At 42.5% G+C, this 20,000-nt stretch overlaps 2 protein-coding genes across 2 annotated transcripts in view; one reads left to right on the top strand and one right to left on the bottom strand.

The window, feature by feature from the left end:
* Positions 1–6,649: 6,649 nt before the first annotated feature.
* On the top strand, positions 6,650–8,713 carry vgf (VGF nerve growth factor inducible). Its single transcript, XM_076289732.1, has one exon. The coding sequence runs from the start codon at positions 6,650–6,652 to the stop codon at positions 8,711–8,713; it is 2,064 nt and encodes a 687-aa protein (XP_076145847.1).
* Positions 8,714–16,944: 8,231 nt separating this feature from the next.
* ap1s1 (adaptor related protein complex 1 subunit sigma 1) overlaps positions 16,945–20,000 on the bottom strand; it is a 9,642-nt gene continuing 6,586 nt past the window's right edge. Inside the window, exons 3-5 of the mRNA XM_076289118.1 lie at positions 19,442–19,550; positions 18,705–18,842; positions 16,945–18,307 (exon numbers count right to left, since the gene is read on the bottom strand). Of these exons, the coding sequence (XP_076145233.1) occupies positions 18,260–18,307; positions 18,705–18,842; positions 19,442–19,550 (295 nt within the window). The 3' untranslated portion in view covers positions 16,945–18,259. The remainder of the gene's footprint in view (positions 18,308–18,704; positions 18,843–19,441; positions 19,551–20,000) is intronic.

The raw sequence follows: 20,000 nt of genomic DNA, 5'->3' as shown, positions 1-20,000 counted from the left end.
AAACATTTTATCATTATTGCTGTTGTGTAGAATTAAGTCATATGGCAACAGATATGTCAATCTGCAAAAGATAAATATTAAGCTACAACATGCTGTGTAAATTGGCTGATCATACACTGTAGGCTAATGCATACCATACCATCAGACTAATTTTGGTCAAGGAAAGAAATAATCCAAATTAATTTCTCTTTCATGTCCAAGAAGACTATGTGTTTTCATGCTTAGGACTAGCATTAGTAAGTTTTTTCTACCATGTTAACCTGACTTTGTGGATCTGTTGTGATGAAAACAGGCAACAGGTTGTGGTGGGCTCTGTGTTGACACATATATTTCCTCTATAAGTGTCTCCAGAAGAGAGTATGTAAATGGTATTCTATTGCTCTAAGTCGCTTTGAATAAAAAACATCTGGCAAATGTACAAATACATGAAAATGCAAATGTAGTATATACAGTACAATCAACGGCACTCTTGCTTCCATTTTCCTTGTGTGGCAGTTAGCTCTGTCAGAGGCCAAGAGTGAAAACTTTCCTTGGTTTTCCCCAAGGTCCTAATGACCAAGAAGACCTGTAAATCTCCATGATAATAAAATGTCAGTGTGACACAGACACATGCACACAGGTAATTGCTCACACAACACATACACGCACGCACGCACACACACACGCACACACACACACACACACGCGCGCGCGCGCATTCACGCAAGCAAACAGCCCTCTGTAAACTCGTCTTGTTCTGCTACTGATGACGAGGCTATGACTCATCCTAGAAAATTAAGCACATTGAATTGACCTCAAATTACTCCCCATCTGCTGTCCTGGAGCAGATAATGACAATCTACTCCACCAGATCTGAACACGTAGCTAACACTCCCCATTCATAGCCTAGGCTACCTACACATGCTTTGTTGATAAAAGAGAGTCATTGGAATACTAGCCATGAAAACCGTAATAGAAGCCATGTTTGTTATTTGTTATGCTGAAATGTGTTGTTTACAGAATGTGTCCAATCACCAAGCACCATCTGTGCCTTCGAGTGAGGTGAGAGCACATAGCAAGAGTAAATCCCACATAATCAACATAATTTGCATTAACTGTCTGCAAAGACTGACTAGCTCATATCACTGAATTATCTTACATCTCAATTACTTTCGTTAGGATAAACTGAATGAATAGGCCTATGCAGCTGTATTGTGAGCAAAATAGGCTATACTATGTTACATTCTCATGTATACATCCTCATACAGTGTATTTCCCAATAACCTGAGGAGGATATATGCGTGCTACCCCTGCACCAATCCACTGACAAGGCATGTGGGTGGATAAGCTTCTGCCTCATTTCCGAACTAAGGGCAACCCTCCCACGGTTTGTTGTCTGCCTCGATTATAAATTGGCTAATTTAATAGTGCGCCCTCACACGGAGCGCAGAGCTAAAATGTTGAGGGGCGTAGGAGATTGATCAAGGGAGAGCCCCAACACAGCACAACTCGACTCATTAACTCCGAGTCAAATCTGGGACCTCAAACGATCAGTCTTCACCATCGGCCTTACGCATGGGACACTAACGCTGCTCTCTCGAGGATGGGATGGTTTTCCTGATGATTATCTTAAACAATTATGCTCGTTCAAATATAGATTAGTTAATGTTCTGATATCAATGCATGGAGTACGATGAATGTTCAATTTAGCATGTAAAGCAATGGCATATAGACAAGAAATAGGGTACACAAATTGTGTGCACGCACATGCAGTCTTTCTCACTGAGTTTGACACTCGAGTGATATTCTGCATAGCTTGGCAGCAGGAGACGACCAGACTAAGATTGGAACTTCTTTCTTTTTTTTTGGGGGGGGGGGATTAAATGAAATTATGTATTTAAACTCGATTAGTTGGTGGTAGAACTGTTGTAGTATAGCCTAGTAGGCACTCGCGGCCGTGGATTTGGTAAAATAAAGCCCAAATCCCTCCTGTAGTTAGGCTAAGGCCCAATGGCCTCGTGTCTACACCGCACCACGGCCGTGTGTAGGCTAGGCATCCTTACCAAACCTCCTCTGTCGTGCTTTATTGCTTAAACCTACGTTGGCGATCAAAACATGCGAACAATTAGTCTATATGCTACTATAGCCTACTGCTTTTGCGTCTCATCTTTCAGCATGTCAGGTCTTTTTTCTTTTTTCAAGCAGGGCCGCCGTCCCCTCGCAGTTTTTATGAATGAAACACAGCCGGTTAGAAGGGATGTGTGACTGGCCAATCACAGACAGCCTCTTTTTGTAAATACACACCACTTGTCTGAGCAACTGATAGCGAGAGCTATCTGAGGTCCTCCTAACACAGCTTAATAATAAAAAGTCAGAATATGCTTATAGCCTAATACTTAGGTTGTCCACACATATCAACTCCGGGATAGACGTTGATCGATGTATTTTCTCGCGGCTGCTGACAGACTGCCACATCCTACATCCGCAATTGAATACAGCCTGGTGCAGAAGCTGTCAGCTTTCTCGGGACGCATGCAGTGCTTTCGGCCAAAAAAGCAGTTTATTAGCTCAGATACGGAAATCAGATACATTGCGACGTGCGTCACTGAATGCTCAAGGCATAGGCTATTCCGAGCGGCCAGTAGTTCATAGGCTAAATTGCTGGAGACTTGTCGTTGTTATGTTAGCCTTTAAGTTGTGTTGACCTTTAAGTGGCCTAAGCTTTGCATTTTATAAATTGTTGGGTTAATAATATTTTACCCTAATGAATCAATTCGTTCAATAGTTTGCGATAAACTTAGGCTAGATATCTTTTATACCTGTTTTGTTGTTGTTAAGGCCCCTTTTCTATTTAACAAAGACATATGACACAGGTGAAGTGAGTTACTCACACCTTGGGAATGACCCCTAAAAACTGACAAAAGGCTATGTGACTATAGCCTATAGAGAATCTGACATTTCAAACACCTGGTTAGGCCTTGGCCATCTGAACCGTGGCCCTGGTCTCGTGAACACAGAAACAGTTAGACATGGCTAGGCCTACATGTTTCTCTCACTAGTTTTCTTTCTCTCTGCAGCGCAAACTCCAACACAGACACCCTCAGTGTTTAATCAAGTCATTTTATTTCATTTTATTTTTTTCTTTCCAGAGGGTAGACTACGTCTTGACATTTATGAAGGAAAGTCGTTGCTAGTCGAGAGGAAGAAAATACAAACAATTCTGTCACCGAATTCAATATCAGCGTATCCCGCGCAACATGAACATCAGAAATGGCAATTTTGGTTTGTTTTTCATTGATTTCGTCGGCCATCAGTCTGCATTAGGCTATAGGCTACAATGCCCATCAAAGCTGAAGGTCTGTGTCTGAAAATCTCACCCAAGTCGACAGGCTTTCAACATGCTGTCACAGTATGATGTGGGCTGTAGGCCTACCACTAATGATGCCGCCACCAAACTCTCAGTGAGGTCACAGTGTGCCTATCCTGCGTGTCATCATATTGGGACATTAGACTACATTAGCCTACATTGATGGACCTGACGTAGGCCTAGCTAAATGACCAGACAGCAATCGAAATATACTGTTTGCTGATTTAGATGCGCCTGCCCTTGGAAGTAAATAATGTGCGGTATTTCTCTGATGTGAAAGCCTATTTATATGTTCATTTCCTTAATTTAGCAATCTGCAAAACTCTGAAGTCACAGGTCAAATACAAATCCATCGGCTGACATGTTATAGGCTAATACATTTTCTGGACATTCTGGATAGCCTCATTAAAAGCCGGAATTATTGACCAAGATATGAAAGAGCGCAAAATATTAGACATAGCCAAATACTTTGTGAAATAACATAAATGGGTTTGGTATTTCTGATAAAGGGAATATCCACATCACTGATGGGGAAAGGCTTTAGTATGACGAGGCAGCAACATTCCATAGGTCTGCACGGAGACACATGCACGCGCATAGGCTACTGCATGTTGCTGATTGTGATGTGATCTTATATTAGCCTAGGCTACTAGAACTCTAAACCATCTGAGCGAAATCAACCTTGTTCTTCTAGCCTTCTCCTCGGTTGTAAGGCTGATAACGACTGACAAATCTGTTTAGGCTATGGGCATTCTAGTTTATGGGTTGACTGTGTGTGCTGGGGAGTTTCAGCATATCGTGCACAGCTGCATCTGGAAAAACCTATCCTATGTCCTGTCTGTAATGTTTTCTCTCTCCTACTCCCTCCTGTGAAAAAAATACTATTTCATTCATCCTGCTTCCGTTCATTCATCTGGGCACTGCAGCGTAGCGAACACACGTCGTTCGATCGACAAGCAAATTCTTATCAATGGAGAAGCTTACGTCAATGTGCCTGTCTGACGTAACGTCACGTGGTCAGAGGAGGACCGCCATATAAAGCAGGAGCTGGCCAAGGTACTGAAAATATCTTAGGGCCGTGAGAAGACAACGGCGTCTATGAAAACAAGACAGGGACAATAACTTCTTCATATTTGACTGCATCATCGCAGCTGGTTCATAAGGCTACAGTCCGAAATAAAGAATTGAAACTATACAGAAGAGGCAAAAAAAATATCCAAACATATCGGACAGCGCTGTCCCTCAACTGGTCTGTGGTAAGTCTTAACTTATTTTCTACCACAAACTCTTATCAAGTGACGGCAGCACATTTCCATACGGTCAATTGAAAACATAGTCTAAATAATGTTTGCTCTTAGGCTACTCTGATACTGCTCTTATATCTAATACATTTTAATGATCATTATATTGTTAATGAATAGGAACTTTATGGTTATACATCCCGATAATGGTAAAATTAAGTTTTGTTACTGGTATTTGTTAGGAACAGGATGCATTCCTGTTATGTATCCAAGTAATAATAGGGTACAGATGATAAAACAGATTCCACAATTTATGGTGTGCTATATTTGTGGCGATGATCTGAACGATCTTTTCTAATCAACATCATCCACCTCTCTACCCCTCCCTGTATTCTTTTGTATCGTCACCATGGCGCCTCATCATAAAAATAACAACGGCATATCCAATTATAAAGAAAGTCCAAGATGACGTGAAATAAACTTAAACAACCTATTAATTGAGATTCGGGAGAATTGGGAAACAGCCAATTAATTAAGATTTGAGTTATGTAGGCTATCTAGTAAATGAACAGCCTAGATGAAGATTGGTTGGATTTATGGCCATGTTCAGACAGATCACGATTCCAGCCCTGTAGATGAGTAGCTGTAGGTCCTACAAGATTGCGAGGAAGCCAGGTTTCTAAAAAGCGGATTACAATGTGCTTTGGAGATAATACCTCGGATAATGTATTTAGATCAAAGAATTCTATAAAGATAAAACATCCATCCAGTGATGGAAGCGTAGGGTAATATCTGTGAGAAATGCAGTCTTAAGAATATTGATCACTTAAGTAAAATATACATTTTCTCGTGGAAAACTTTGTACTATGAATTGAATAGGCTATACAGCACCATGTGAAGTTTCATCTTCATTGAAATCCGTTTATAGTCCAATTAAAACAATATGCAAAAAGAACTAGATGCTTTATGCTTTTGATGAACTAGTTACTTGTGATCAATGCAGGGTCATATTGCCACGGCAGCTTGTTATTTCCATGTTCAGGTGAATGTCGACATCTGCAAGATACCCAACCATGTCGATGCGCTTGGTTTGGTACCTCCTGTTGATTGGGCTATTTATTCATCATTTTTAATTGATGGAACCCTTTCTAGAACGATGGCTCAGATATTGCCTTGAACAATAAATGAAGGGATATTACACAGGGATAGGTCGCTTTTGCTCCTCCACTAAAGCAATTGCATGGGCATTAGTGTTTAAACCGTCTCATAAACACAATCCACTTGATCCCTTTATTCTGAAATGTCTTGGTGGCGCTGAAATGTGACTTACCGCATAGCAATTAATTTACCCCTAAAACTTTCACTGTTACCTTGGTCACCGAATTATGTAAATTACGCCGTGACATTTATATTTCTACCCCCGCGCGTGGGCTCACCCTTATGCATTTTTCTCCTCTTCATTTGTACTGCTCCGCGTGTCTCTAGATCACATGCTGGAGGCTGCTTAGCGCGCTCACACACGAGCTCGAGCAGAAAAACCAATTAAGTGGCTTAAGTTAAATCAGCTCAAGGTGTCGAAAGCATACATTGCAGCTTCACTCACTGTGCTGTTGTTTACTGAAGAATGCGCAACAAGTTTGTGAGCAAAAGTACAACATTAGTCACGTCATTGGGATAAACTAGGTGTTTTTGCGATGCTATTTCTGAAGAATTTTATTGACTGTCCCCTTTGCTGCCCACTCTGCATATGTGCTTTGTGCATATTTAGTCTATCTGACATTATGGCATTGAATTCTTGTCGTTGTTTTTATGTTTTTCATGTGAACATGAAACAGGAAAGTGTTGAATAGACTTTGCTCTTTTAAATGATGGACATAGATGCGCTGTCACTATGTGGCACAAAGGCAAGAAATCCTTTTGATTAACTCCTTTTCTTTCCTCCTCCATGTCTCTCTTTCTGTCCCTCTGCCCCCCTTCTCTCTTTCTCTCTCTCTTTCTCTCTCTCTCTCTCTCTCTCGCAGCAACATCACTCTGAGCCCTAAACCCCTGATTTTGCATGGTCATGGTCCGGTGTCAAAACACATCAAGTGCCCATTCTTTTCTTCTGTTAGTTTTGCTCAGTCTCTCATCAAAGTTCACCCAGTGCAGTCCCATTAACCCAGACAGGCAGGCCATAAGTGACCACAATGGGCCTTTCCGAGACCTCGCTCAGCCACCACTGCCCCTCAGACTGGGGGAAGACGAACAGGGTCCGAATGAGGAGGAGGAAGAGGAAGATGAACTCTTCAAAGACGTCGACCCCAAGACATTAGCAGCTGTCCTCCTGGAGGCTCTCAACAAGCCCCAGGGGGAGAGGACCAGTGAGGGAGCCGAGGAGCTCGGACAGGGGAGGAGCGCAGAGGAGGGCCTGGAGGTCAAGAGAGGGCAGGAGAGCAGCAAAGAGGAGGAGGAGGAGGAGGAGGAGGAAGAGCGGGACCTGCAGGGTTCGGACCGTGACAGAGACGGACGGCAGGAGCTGGAGCTCGTCATGGCCGCCGCAGCAGCTCAGGGCAGGGAGGAGCGCGAGAGGGAGGAGGAGGAGGAGAGGAAGAGGGCAGAGGAGGAGGAGGAGCGGCTGACGGAGAAGGTGACGAGCCGCACCACCAGTCAGACGGTGCCTCTGAAGCCGAAGCCGGCGGAGGAGGGGCCGAAAGACGAGCCAATCAAATTTGGTGATGACCCAGAAGGCAACGAGGAGGAGGAGGAGGAGCAGTTGAGTCCAGAGGAGGTGAAGAACCTGCAGAACATGCTGGCAGAGTTCCAGAGCTACAGCACCACCACGGAGAGCCAAAGCACCGAGAAAACAGGCCACAGAGAGAGCCGAGGACACTTGACCGACCCCGACAGCGACGACTACACAGACAACGATATTCGGCCCAAGGGGTTCAGGGGCTACAATCTGGGCCTGTCCAAGAAGAAGCTGAAGTGGAAACAGCAGCAGGAGGCGGAGCAGCCCAAAGCCAAGAATCGGCCAGCATACCGCGGCGGTAACTTCATGGACGACTTTGGCGATAACCTCTCTAACCCTGCGGAGGAAGAGGTGGAGGAAGAGGAGGAGGAGGAGGCCATAAGTCCTGAGGAGGAAGAGGCTCGGGCGAAGGCGGAGCAGGAGGAGGTGCGGAGGCAGGCGGCAGAGGCGCAGAGGGCCAAAGCTGAAGAGGAGAAGCTCGCCGACATCGCCTCTGACATGTTGCTGCAGTACATGATGAAACAAGATGGACGGAAGTCTCAGGACCATAGGAAGAAAAACGCCCTGGGGATGAACGCGGTAGAGGACAAGCGTTCGGACGAAGAGGAGGACCTGGACGACGACGACATTGACCCGCAAACCATCGACAAGCTGATCGAGATCTCCAGCAAGCTCCATCTGCCGGCGGATGACGTGGTGGACATCATCAGTGACGTTGAGAAGAAGAAGAAGAAGGACGCCCCGGAGACGTTGACGTGGCAACGGCCTCTCATGGCGCCCCCAGCCCCTGCTCCCGTGGCGCCGGCTCCCCGTTTCCCCACGCCGGTCAAACAGCCTCCGCCCATGTCCAGCCCGTTCAAGTCCTGGTTCAAAGACAGAGCCGTAATGAAGCCCAACAAGCAAGACTTCTGGCTGAAGCCGCAGAAGCAGCCATTTCGAGCCTATCCTCCTTACCCGTTTTACCAAAAAACCTACCCTGGCTACTACCCCATCTACTTCCCTCCACCCAAACCCAAGCCTCGCTATTACGCCAAGCCCTCCTATGCCTTCAACAACCTCCTGGGAAACTCCCTGGACTATGACTTTGATTTCACCCCAAAGCACAGGTACCGCACCTGGGCCCAGCCACGACTACGCACGCCAGCCACCCTACAGCGAAACCTCTACTTCCCCAACTACATTGTGCCCCATCCTCGGACATTCGCTGCCGTGCCCATGCCCAAGCCCCGCTCGCCTGTGCGTCATCGGTCGGCCTTCTATTACCCGCCCCCAGCGTCTCTAGTGACCCGTGGCCAGGACTACTACGGTCAAAGGAGGCCCTCCGAGCAGGACAGCGACGAAGAGCTCGAGAACTTCATCGAAAAGGTCTTCCTGAAACGTCCCCGGATGTTTCAGTGAAGGGAGCCGAGACGAATGAAAGAAGGAAGAGAGGAAGAGGAAGAGAGAAAGAGAGATGGTTAAGAGATAATCAAGAGGAGCGATGAAAATGAGACTGTTTTCCCCACACAGACATATGACGTTTTTTTTAGCAGAATTTTTAAAAATCTGAATCCCTTGTTAATTTAAGCATTTTGATCTGAACGACAAACTAACCTGTGTGGTGAGTAAAATCTCTCAATTAGTAGCACTTTACTTATATCTCCATTCAATGACAATGGTGATAGCCACGCTAGCCATATGTCCATCTCACTGACTTATATCCTCTACCTCTCTAGGTAGACAGACGAGAAAGAGAGAAAGCTTCTGTCTTGTTGAAGAGGTGCACACAGAACAACAAAAAAAAAGGTACACGGCAAAAATGAACTGGAATCTTCATCGTCACTTTCCTGCTCTTGTGAGAGACTGTTCAGAAAGAGCGTTACCCAAGCAGTGTCCATCTTCGGCTGTATGTCCCATCCAGGAGCTACATTTTCACCAAATGACCCTGATTTAGTCGGTACCTCCTTTGTAACAACCGACCATGAAGGAATTCTATCCAAAGTAAGCCTTATATGTGTTAAATGTTTTGATTAGTTTTGGACAGTTTGGACAGTGACAGACGGTTACTTCTTTGATCCAAAAGTCAGACAAACATGATTTGTTTTCAATCCTGCAAAGAGCTTTTGAGTTTAAAAGACATATATTTTGTTTTATTGAAGTGAACAGGTTAATGCCTGATCAAGGTGCCATAATGCAGGAACATAGGCTGAATATATTGGACCTTAACTCTTAACAAGAAGTCTTGTTCAGCTGTTCTTGAAATTGAAGTATTCTGCTAGTTACATTATGTCACACACACTCTCACACTCATTCTTGTACATAGGGTTGAACTTTTTTATTGCTTTGTCTGAGCAGTATTGATTTCATATTTTCCTATACATTTTTAAGTTGTTTATAAAATAAAATAAAAAATACAATAATATACTGCAAATGGCATTCATACATTCCAAGACCTTTATGAAAATGAAACTGTGTTGAGTATTAGAGAAGTTTTATTGCCTTACCATATAACTCTTCCCCCTTTATAAGGAATAGCATTTATGCCATCAGATGTCACCTTGTGCTGGAAAGCACAGAAAACTCTAGGCCATGCAGATGATGAACTCAAATAGACATAGAATGAAGTTTTCCCAAAGGAAAGTTGTTCATGTGCCCCAGGATTCCACTTCAATATGCAACATTAAGTGGAATATGCAGCATAATACAATGGCTATAATTTGGCCATATGCCATCACAAAATGCTTTACAGATTTGCAAAGTAAAGAAAAAGGCAAAGCAAATAAATTGTAAGACATTGTTTTCAATAATAGTTTTAAAAAACTGATAGTATTTTCAGAGAAACAATGGTTCCACCACAAGTGGCTTGTGTACCAAGACAAAGAAAATCAGAAGCATATGCCTTCAAGCTAAGCTAATCAGGCAGGTGGTTTTTAGTATAGCTTTCTCCTGGTTTACCAAACAAGACACATTCCAAAACTTTTAAGCATTCCAGCAGTTGTGGAAAAACTTCAAGGAAAACTAGAAATATATTGACAGCTAAATCACAAGGTTAAAAAGATACCTCGCCCCAGATCCAATACTTTTGCCTGTAGGTACGCTTAATACTTAAGGTATACTTTCTCTTGATTAGCGAGGAAATACTGTATATGAGCCTACTGTGAGATTAACAGGAATGTATACATATTTTATCCCAAATGTTAATATTTATGTCTGTGAGGTGCATCATTGTCATGTTCATAGTAAACAAACCAAAAGACTAAATGGTCACCACATGTGTGTTCAATTGAAAAGTAGCATTGACAATCCAACTCTAAAACGATGCCGGACAATGGTTTTATCCCCAGTTATAGAAGACACAGTAGGTAAAAATGCTACTTGTGTTTAATTTGATTGAATCACTGAACCAATTCAACAAACTCATTGCATTTGGCATACTAGGAATACCTAACATGGGAGCACTGTAAACAACCATCTTAACTCAAAAGTGACCGATTTCTCGTCAACTAAGTAACAGAGCATCAGAGAGTAGGTTGAGGGGGAAGTGAGGATGTTCTGTTTTAATTTTTGATTAATTTAATATTTTTTTTCTTATTGAGAATTCTCTGGAAAGTAATTGGAAAGACAGACAGAAAGGGGGAGAAGGGGACGAAAGCATGACTTGAAGCAGAAAAAAACTGTCTGCACGTTTATGTGTACTTGCATCAAAACAACAAAAAAAATGTGTTGCTTCTTTGAAGACATTATGAGCATTGCAAAAAAAGTATAAAAAAATAAGACAATGACTAGCGTACCTGAGTAAAACCTGTCAAGTCTTGTATGAGGAAACTCATGTTGTTTATGTCGTTTCTAGATGTATCTTGTATTTATCGTAATAAACATGCGTTTGCTGGATGTAAATAATCGCATGTTGATGACTAGTTTTGCTACACAGAGAGAAATAAATAAAATTGACTATTTTTTATTAAGATTGTTTTTTTTTTATTCCTTTCTGGTAAACCACGCTGGTTGTGAACTTACATAATGGGTGATACTTACATACACTCAGCACCAACATCCTTCAACTTCAACAATCATATACATGGAGCTTTTATTACACTGCACATCACTTTCACTAGGCTAGATAGATTTCCCACCATAGTTAACAGTGGTAATAGCAACACACATTGCATTGCTTTGCATGCACTGTAATGCTGACAATTTCCAAACACCACATTTGCTTGATCACCATGGGTGGGGAAACACAGCTTGACACCTACTCTGCTATGCTCAATTGTAAAAGCCAGTCAACCCTGAAGCCATTGTCAAATAAGTTCAGTCATTTCAGACCAGTTCCAACAGCAGAACTCTGTTAGGAAATCCCCTGCAATCCCGGGGCTGTTCAGCCCCTGTCAAATAAAGCTGTTAGGCCAGCTGACTGTCTACGGCTCTGGCAGATCAATGCCCCATCTTGTCTTTCACTAATTGTGTGCTCGGTAGGTTTTCCTCTCACTTGTTGGCTGTTCTGATATCCCTAAGCTCTAAGGCTCGTTCTTTCTTTTTCTCTCTCTGTCTTTCTTTCTTCTTTTCTATCTTTCACATTCACATGCAGTGGAGATGATATGGGTGGATCATGGGGTTATCACACAGAGTTTAAGGAGGCAATCACATGTTAAGCTGCAGATCAGAGGAGAGGCAGAGAGCTAACTGAGATCCCCGGGGGGGGGGGGGGGCAGACTCAGCTAATGAGACAGAGAGCACTTGGGCTGACGAGCAGCAGGGAGGAATAATCACCACGGTTCCTCTGTCAGAGCCCCAGAGTGTAACATGCAAAGACAGCAGGGGAACGCGGTGAGGTTTCTAAAAGCCATTTGACCGTTTCGGGGATGCTGTGGCACCAGGGTTGTGCACAATTCGAATTGCAATTCTGCTTCCTGTTTGCTACCTCAATTGAAATGCGAGTGAAATTCAAGAATTGAATTGGAATTTAAGAGCCAGTTTCAATTCAATTCTGGAATTTTGCACAAGCCTGTGTGGCACAACTGCCCTCAGCATCCATACCATGTTAGGGTCCAAGTGCCCACGGGTTCCCGAACCCACCCCATCTCTCTCTCCCACTCACTTCCTGTCACTCTTCACTGTCCTAGGCGAAAAGCCCAAACAAACAAACCAAAAAAGCCATTTGACCCTGTCACAGAATACAGATGGGGTTGGCTTTCAGAAGAAGAGATTTGTTTCTGTCCACCTCAAAGAATAAGACTTCCCAATTCTTGTACCAAAATAAAAAAAAGTTGAGGACTTCAAACACTTCAATCAAAGCTTCTTCTAGCCATATGATATAGAAAGTTGTTTGGAGGCTTTAGGACTATCCAAGGCCTTCTTGCATATAGTTCGAAAGGTATACAATATGTCTGGATGCACCTATTTTAACATGTATGTGTAGTTTCTAATTTAGCAACTAGTTTTCTTCAAAATATTTTTTATATATAGTCTTTTAAACACCCCAGTCTTGCTGACCTTTAACTAACCTTTACCAACTGGGCTGTAGGTGGAGTTTTTGTACAAGTTTATGGCAGAAATTCTACCAATAGATGTATTAGTTATAACTATGTATATGTAACTATATATGTTTGGAGGTAACTTACTGCAGTTTATAGCTGTATTTTGTATTTAGACGACTTATCATTTACTTACTAATGACAGATCTGTGAATTCTGCATTATGGCAGGAAATTCAGAGTATGTCAGATATTCACAAGCTAATGTAATGAATTTAAGCACATACCACTCTATCATAGGAACAGTCAGAGTCATGACAGAGGAAATGGGCTTTGAAAAGGCCAAGCCTGGACCTTAATCAAGTAGAAATATGATTTTGACAAAAGGAAGTTGAGTTTACAATTAAATTCAAAATCATACCACAAATGTCTATAAGAAATGAAAGTAGCTCTTTTCATTTAGCCGTGTTATCATACAAGGAGGTGCATATGTGGCCATGCCTTCATATTCTTATGGTGTCCATGAAGTGCTTGAACCATAATAGGGTTTGCTGTTGGTTTGTTTTTTTACAATATTTGAACTAAACTGTTGTTATGCTACATACATGTATATCCTCTAGTCAATGACTAACAAAAACAAGCATGATTTCGAACAGATGATCCTAAACTTCTGACTTCCAATACAGGATGTCTCTCAATGGTTTCCACACATGAAAATACTTAATGTTTGAGTCACGGTCTTACACAACTTGTCTTCTGGCACCAGCAATCACATGGCAAGTCTACAAATAATGAATGAATAATAAAACAAACCCAAAACAAACAACAAAGAAACCATTGTGGTGGTTGTTGCTATCCCTCAGGTGCAGAACCAGGGCCTAAACTCCACTAGTTAAGGAATTAAGGGAGACATCATATGCATCATATGTTTACGCTTCTACACTGCAAAAACTGCTTATCTAACAAAATCTAACCAAGTGTTATTAATCTTATATCAAGATAAAAAAAACTAGTTGGTATTGTTTTCAGTATAAAGAGACTTACAGAGCGCTTTCTTGTGAAATCATTTGACTTAATTAAAAAAAAAAATTGACTTATTTTAAGACATCTCATCTTGAAAACAAGCAAATTTGTCTGCCAGTGCGTTAAGCAAATTTGTCTTAAAAACAAGCAAATTTGTCTGCCAGTGCGTTGAGCAAATTTGTCTTGATAAGACTCCTTAAAATAAGTTAAAGTCTTCTTAAATTAAGTCAAAATGATCTTTTGAGAGGGCGCTAGGTAAGTCTTTTCATACTAAAAACAATACCAAATAGATTTTTTAATCTTAAGATAAGATCAATAACACTTGGTTAGAATTCAGTTTTTGCAGTGTATAGGGACAAGAGAAAGAGAGTAGGTGCAGAGAGAGATGGAGAGAAGAGAAGAGAAGGGATATGAGGATACTAACAGAGTAGGATTATGACAAGCAGAACATCTAGAGAGAGACAGAGACATGGCAGAGGGGAAAGGACACATAGTAAGGGAGAAAACGCCTGTTGGTTAGATGGAGGGGAGGAGAGAGAGAGAGAGAGAGAGAGAGAAACAGAGAGAGTAGATAAGGCGAGAGGAGAAAGGGGTTGATGAGAGGAGCACAGCCCACAGTGCAGTGAATCATGAGTCACATGGTTAAGGTGTGAGTCATCTCTCTCTACTGCAGAACACCCAGCCTCCTCCCTTACTCCCACCCACACACACACTGCTCTGTCACAATGACTTACACTGGCACTGTTTCTGCACAGAGTACCTGTCAAATTCACTTGGAGGGTATCTAATTCTAATGTATAACACAGGCACGACACACAGAAGATCTGCTGATAAATGAAGACAACAACTGAGACCTGCTCTACACAACACTTGCTGTACTGATACTAACTTCTGAGACCTGCTCTACACAACACCTGCTGTACTGATACTAACTTCTGTACCTCACCAGATACACTGTGGTTATGGCTGTTTATTCAAACATAGACAGACAGCCTGGGAGAAACGGAGAGAAATGGAACGAGAGAAAGAAAGAGAGAGAGAAAGAAAGAAAGAAAGAAAGAAAGAGAGTACAACATCTAGACCTCGTGTTCAAATGAAATCAAGAGTGAAATTCAAAGTGCTCCTCTGTACTCAGCATCTGATATTGATCTCGTCTTACATGCCACATGACTCAAAGCCCAACAGCCTTTTGCAAACGATTCTGCGGAAACCCACAAGAAATATTGTGCTGAGGCTGTGGTGGGTGGGTGTGGTCTGATCTCAGGGATACTGATGGGAGTGTTGAGTGGTTTAAATGGCTCATTAGGGAGGAAGACATACAGAGGCATGGAGAGAGAGAGAGAGAGAGAGAGAGAGAGAGAGAGAGAGAGAGAGAGAGAGAGAGAGAGAGAGAGAGAGAGAGAGAGAGAGAGAGAGAGAGAGAGAGAGAGAGAGAAAGGGGGTGGGGATGGGGGACGGGGGCATTCTTGCGTCGCATTGCCATCAATGAGTGACCTTATGGAAATGCAAACCCAGAGAAAGCATAATGCAATTACAAAAGAATAATGAATAAATAAAACACAAAAATAGAAATACAAGGGGAAGCGGTGCAGTATACGAGAAAAGAGGATGTCCCCTATTCTGGCTGACTGAGTGCTATGCTGTAAGAGGTGGTGCCTTGCAGGGATAATGCATTACCGGCTATGAAAACATTTCATTAAAAATGTATGCAGAGTTCGAGGGGATGGTTAGGCCACGTGAGGGGGGGTGCAGGAACTTGGCAGCACTTCAGACTTCAGGGCAATAGTTTGGCCGCTGAAATGCCGGCTCTCTGTGGAGGGGGGGTGGGGTGGGGGGCATTGGCATGGAGGGCGGCAGAGGAGAAAAACAATACAAGTTGTCTCCCGGCCCGCAGAGCTACCCCATCCTCCTTGAGAGGACATTCAGATGCTCTTGCTTTAAAAAAAAAAAAAAGGGATTGAATGTTTATAAATGTATTAATGTTTAACTGACCTCAATGCTGTACAATATGACATCACATTTAAAACAAATGAATATGAAACATTTATATATAAAACACATATCTAGTGAATGACCCTCTATTAACAAGTGTCATAACTATCATCTCAGTATCTACCCTGGGATATTACAAGTCTACTCATTATTTTTTTATATATTTATTTGAACACCAACTAAAGAGGCCCAGTTATGTCCTCACAATGGCAGTTCTGGGGGTCAGATGGGGAGTGGAAGAGAGCAGCTCTCTTTGATGAATGGCGAGCCAGACAGGAGCAGAAGAAAGAAGAGGAAGAAATGTACAGGCAGAGGAATGGGAGGCTGAAAGGGGTGATAAGCGGTCTGTCGATGCGAAGCCTCCACCTGGACTTATTTTTAGATGAGTGACCTATGTTCTCTCCCGTTCATATCACTCCAGCTTTGCGGTTGACATCAATCAAAAATGGTGATGATTACTACCCTTTCGTATAATTTTCTTCCTTCCATTTTTCTCCCCCATTTTCTTTTCAAGGCACAAAATTGACCAGAAAATGCTGCTACAATGATTCAACGTGAAAAAAATGAAAAATAATTTTCTAAAGTATATACCCACACAGGCACTCTTAACATCCATTAAAGTACATGACCAATCAAGTCAAATGACTCCTTTGCACTTGTTCAGACATGTGCCTTTGAACCAACCCCCCCCCCCCCACGTCCTTTTTCATCCTTCGTCTAAACACTCACGGTGATGTTCTAACTTATAGACAGATAGACGGCGTCGGCTGGATCTCATTCATCCCTCACACTTTCTCCTTTTCTGTTCTTCAGCACACACGCTGACTGCAGTCGGCTTCACTGCACCACTGTCACAAAGGACTGCTGGTGACTCATCCACTTACATGCTCAATCACTCTCTTTCTCTCTCCATCACTCTCTTATTCTCTCTTTCTCTCTCTCTCTCTCATTTTTTCCCTCGCTTGCATGCTTCCCCTATCTCTGCTGTTCACACTCATGCATATACACACACACACAACAAAGACATTTCCCAACAATGCATCTGTCGTCGACCAATCTCTGAGGAGGCCAAACAATATACTAACAAGCCTGTTTGTGTGGCTAATAAATGCCAGTAAGAAAAAGGTGGGGAGCCATTAATAAAGATGCAAAGACGCAGTGCTTACATTGAACGTATGATTTATTTCTTTATAAAATCTCACTCTCTCTCTCTCACACACACACACGAACACACACACCTACTTTATCTGACTGCACACTGACACAACATGCCAACATGCTGAATCACAATCTTATTCATTTAATCTCAAACTCAGACAGACAAACAAATTTTATCAAACTGTACTCAAAATATTCCACTTTTAAGGAAGCTTTTTTGTTTTTAATTCTTTTTTATTTTATTTGGAAATTACTAGAGTATTCAATTAATAGAATCTGATTACAACACACTCAGTACCAAACATCATTGTCTCACATATAACTGTTCCCTTTTTCTATATTAAACCTCTTTTTGTATCCTTCTTCATAGCAGGAAACATACATCTCTGGAATGAAGGGGAAAATGCTTCATGTGAGAAATAAGTCCTCTTGTTTATTTCAGTAGTGCATCACTAAAAACAGTCCATCCCTTTCAAGAGGACATCAGCAGGACATCTTAAGGAAAGGAAATGTCTTAATAATAACATGGAAACCCAAAGATGAAAAGAAAACAATTACATCCCCTGAAAACCTCAGAAGCTGACAGAATGGTGGCTGGCTCAAATCTGGTCCAAAACAACAATAAAGTGTTCAAATATCTCCTATCTGCCCTTGTAGAAAATAGCAAAAAAAAAAATGAAAATGTCAGGAGAGTGTAGCATTTCCATTTCTTTTCCTGAGAGGCGGTGAAAATTACAATCTTCATTATCAATTATGAGTCATTCTAATGAACTGTACGTGATGACCTGGGTAACAGAAGCGGAAAAGCTCGTCTTTTGCAGAGGCGTTGGTTGAATGCATGCAGCACTTTGCTGCTGTTCAGCTTTACAGCTGATTCTTACTGACAAAATATGTTTTCACCGTCTGTCTCTTAAATAACACGTAAAAAAAAAGAAAAAAAAAAGTTTGGACTTATGATAAGAGCATTTCCGAGAGAGTATTTTAATCAAAGTGGCGCTTGGGGATATCAGCAACATGATTTCACAGACACAACGCTGTCTAGCCCACGGCCGAGCAGGATGAAGACAAAAGGCTGAAAATACAATCACATGCCCAACTCAGTAGCATCAAAAGAGCCTAATTACAATCACTCAATCCCCCTCCCCCCTACCCTCCCCCCTACCCTCACCATCCCTTCCCTTTTCCAACCCTTCCTCACCACATACTCCAGTGCTAAACGCCCCATCTCTCTCCGTCCGTGTGACAAGGTTTCAGTCCTCTCAAGTTCAGCACAGACACGTCAAGTCCTCCGCTTGTACCCCTTGCGTTGCCGGCAGATATTACGCCAGGCCCATCTCCTCCAGCACGCTCCTGGGAGACTCGTCCTCCTGTTGGGGAGGAAGACAGAGACAAGGAAGTGACGCGGTCTCAGTGTGGTCACACAAAGCTCACGAACACCCAGCCCCTGATCCCATTGATTATGTATGACAGCAGAGCTGCGGCTTAGCAATCACAGTATGCCATGAAATCAGCATCTGTGGGAGGGGGAATAGTAGGAGGAAATTGTCTCAAGCATGTCCTCACACGTCAGCACAGACACAAGGGTTTCCTGTAGTGCTCTAACTCTATGTCAATGTCAACGTCAACGTCAATTTATTTGTATAGCACATCCATGTATACACATTCCCCTGAACACACTTAAGGCTTTACCACTCTTAGATACACACCCCTTGAATGTGTCCCACACATATGAAAACTGAGTTTTTGACCTTTGTTTGTACACACCTCTTGTAGCAGGTCTGCTTGTTCGATGGCCTTCAGCACACTCTTTTTGGAAGTGTCCTGGATTTCACCTCCCATCAGAAACTCATCTAAGATAAAGTAGGCCTTCTCAAAGTTAAATATGATATCCAGCTCGCACACCTACGGCACAAGAACACACCCACACAGGTCTGTTTAGCTCCTCACATATAATCACGAGACATTTGGCAGGATTGTGTCTCGGCATCACTGAAAATGAGGACTATCCACAACAAACTTTCGAGGATAAATAAAGGTTGAATGAATGAATGAATGAATGAATGAACATTTGCATCATAATTCATTCTCACAATAAATCCACTGCAGAAGAGAACATATGACCAAAACAGGAAGCACACAGATGACTGTCAATAGTACTTCATATGAACCACGCACACACAGACACACAAAAAAAAAAAAGACATGGGAAACAATTAATCAGAAGGACAGACGGAGGGAAAGGAAAAGATGAAGTCAGAACAGTCCGCCTCATCCATCAACAGCCAGCGGAGCGGGAGCGACGCAAAAAATGACTAAGGGGAGAGAGAATAATGACGAGAATGACACGGCCATGGAGAGGGATGCAGCTGGTAAAATGGAGATATGGGGGGGGGGGGCTAATATATTGACACAGAGAGATAGAAAGAAAGAAAGAAAGAAAGAAAGAAAGAAAGAAAGAAAGAAAAAGTAAAGAAAGAGGTGAGGGATTAGCTGTGACTCACGCTGCCAAAGTACTTATCCAGCAGCTCCACAAAACGATGGATGACCTCCAGGGTAATAAGCTCATTGTCCTGCTCTTCTACAGCACAACAGAAATACAGGCTGGCATACCTGCAACATGGGTGCACACACACACACACACAGAGATACACAGATTAGCAAAATCATACTGAACAACAGAAACAAAGGCACATGCATACCAAACATACCAAACCAAAGATACAGACAAAAGTGTTAACAGAGCATCTCACATATAAATACAGACACATGCATACGTGGGCTATCTGACTATTGCACACAGTAATAGTAAATAAGACAAAGAAGCATTAACAATAATAAAAACAATAACATGAAGCTTGACCAGGTACTCCTCACTGAGGCTGCCACCACTTTCTTTTGCACAGAGAACTGTGATCTCTCAAGTTAATTTTACCACTGAGGTGTGTTTGAATGACAATGAGCACACAGATTAGCCCATCAGTGCACTGCACACCAGTGGCGGCTGGTGGTTAAAAAAATAACGGAGGAAGCAATGTCTGCTTGATTGGCGTTAGTGGCAAA

This window comes from Alosa pseudoharengus, unplaced genomic scaffold (genome assembly GCF_046254945.1).
Source record: "Alosa pseudoharengus isolate Yale_2024_CS ecotype anadromous, Long Island Sound unplaced genomic scaffold, YU_APseudo_1.1 YU_APseudo_1.1_scf_17, whole genome shotgun sequence".
Taxonomy (NCBI): domain Eukaryota; kingdom Metazoa; phylum Chordata; class Actinopteri; order Clupeiformes; family Clupeidae; genus Alosa; species Alosa pseudoharengus.
The sequence above is the reverse complement of the archived record's forward strand: the minus strand, read 5'-3'. Positions and strand labels throughout refer to the sequence as shown.

Bases quoted from the DNA above. Each gene is read 5' to 3' on its own strand.
- vgf (XM_076289732.1), top strand. From the start codon at position 6,650: ATGGTCCGGTGTCAAAACACATCAAGTGCCCATTCTTTTCTTCTGTTA.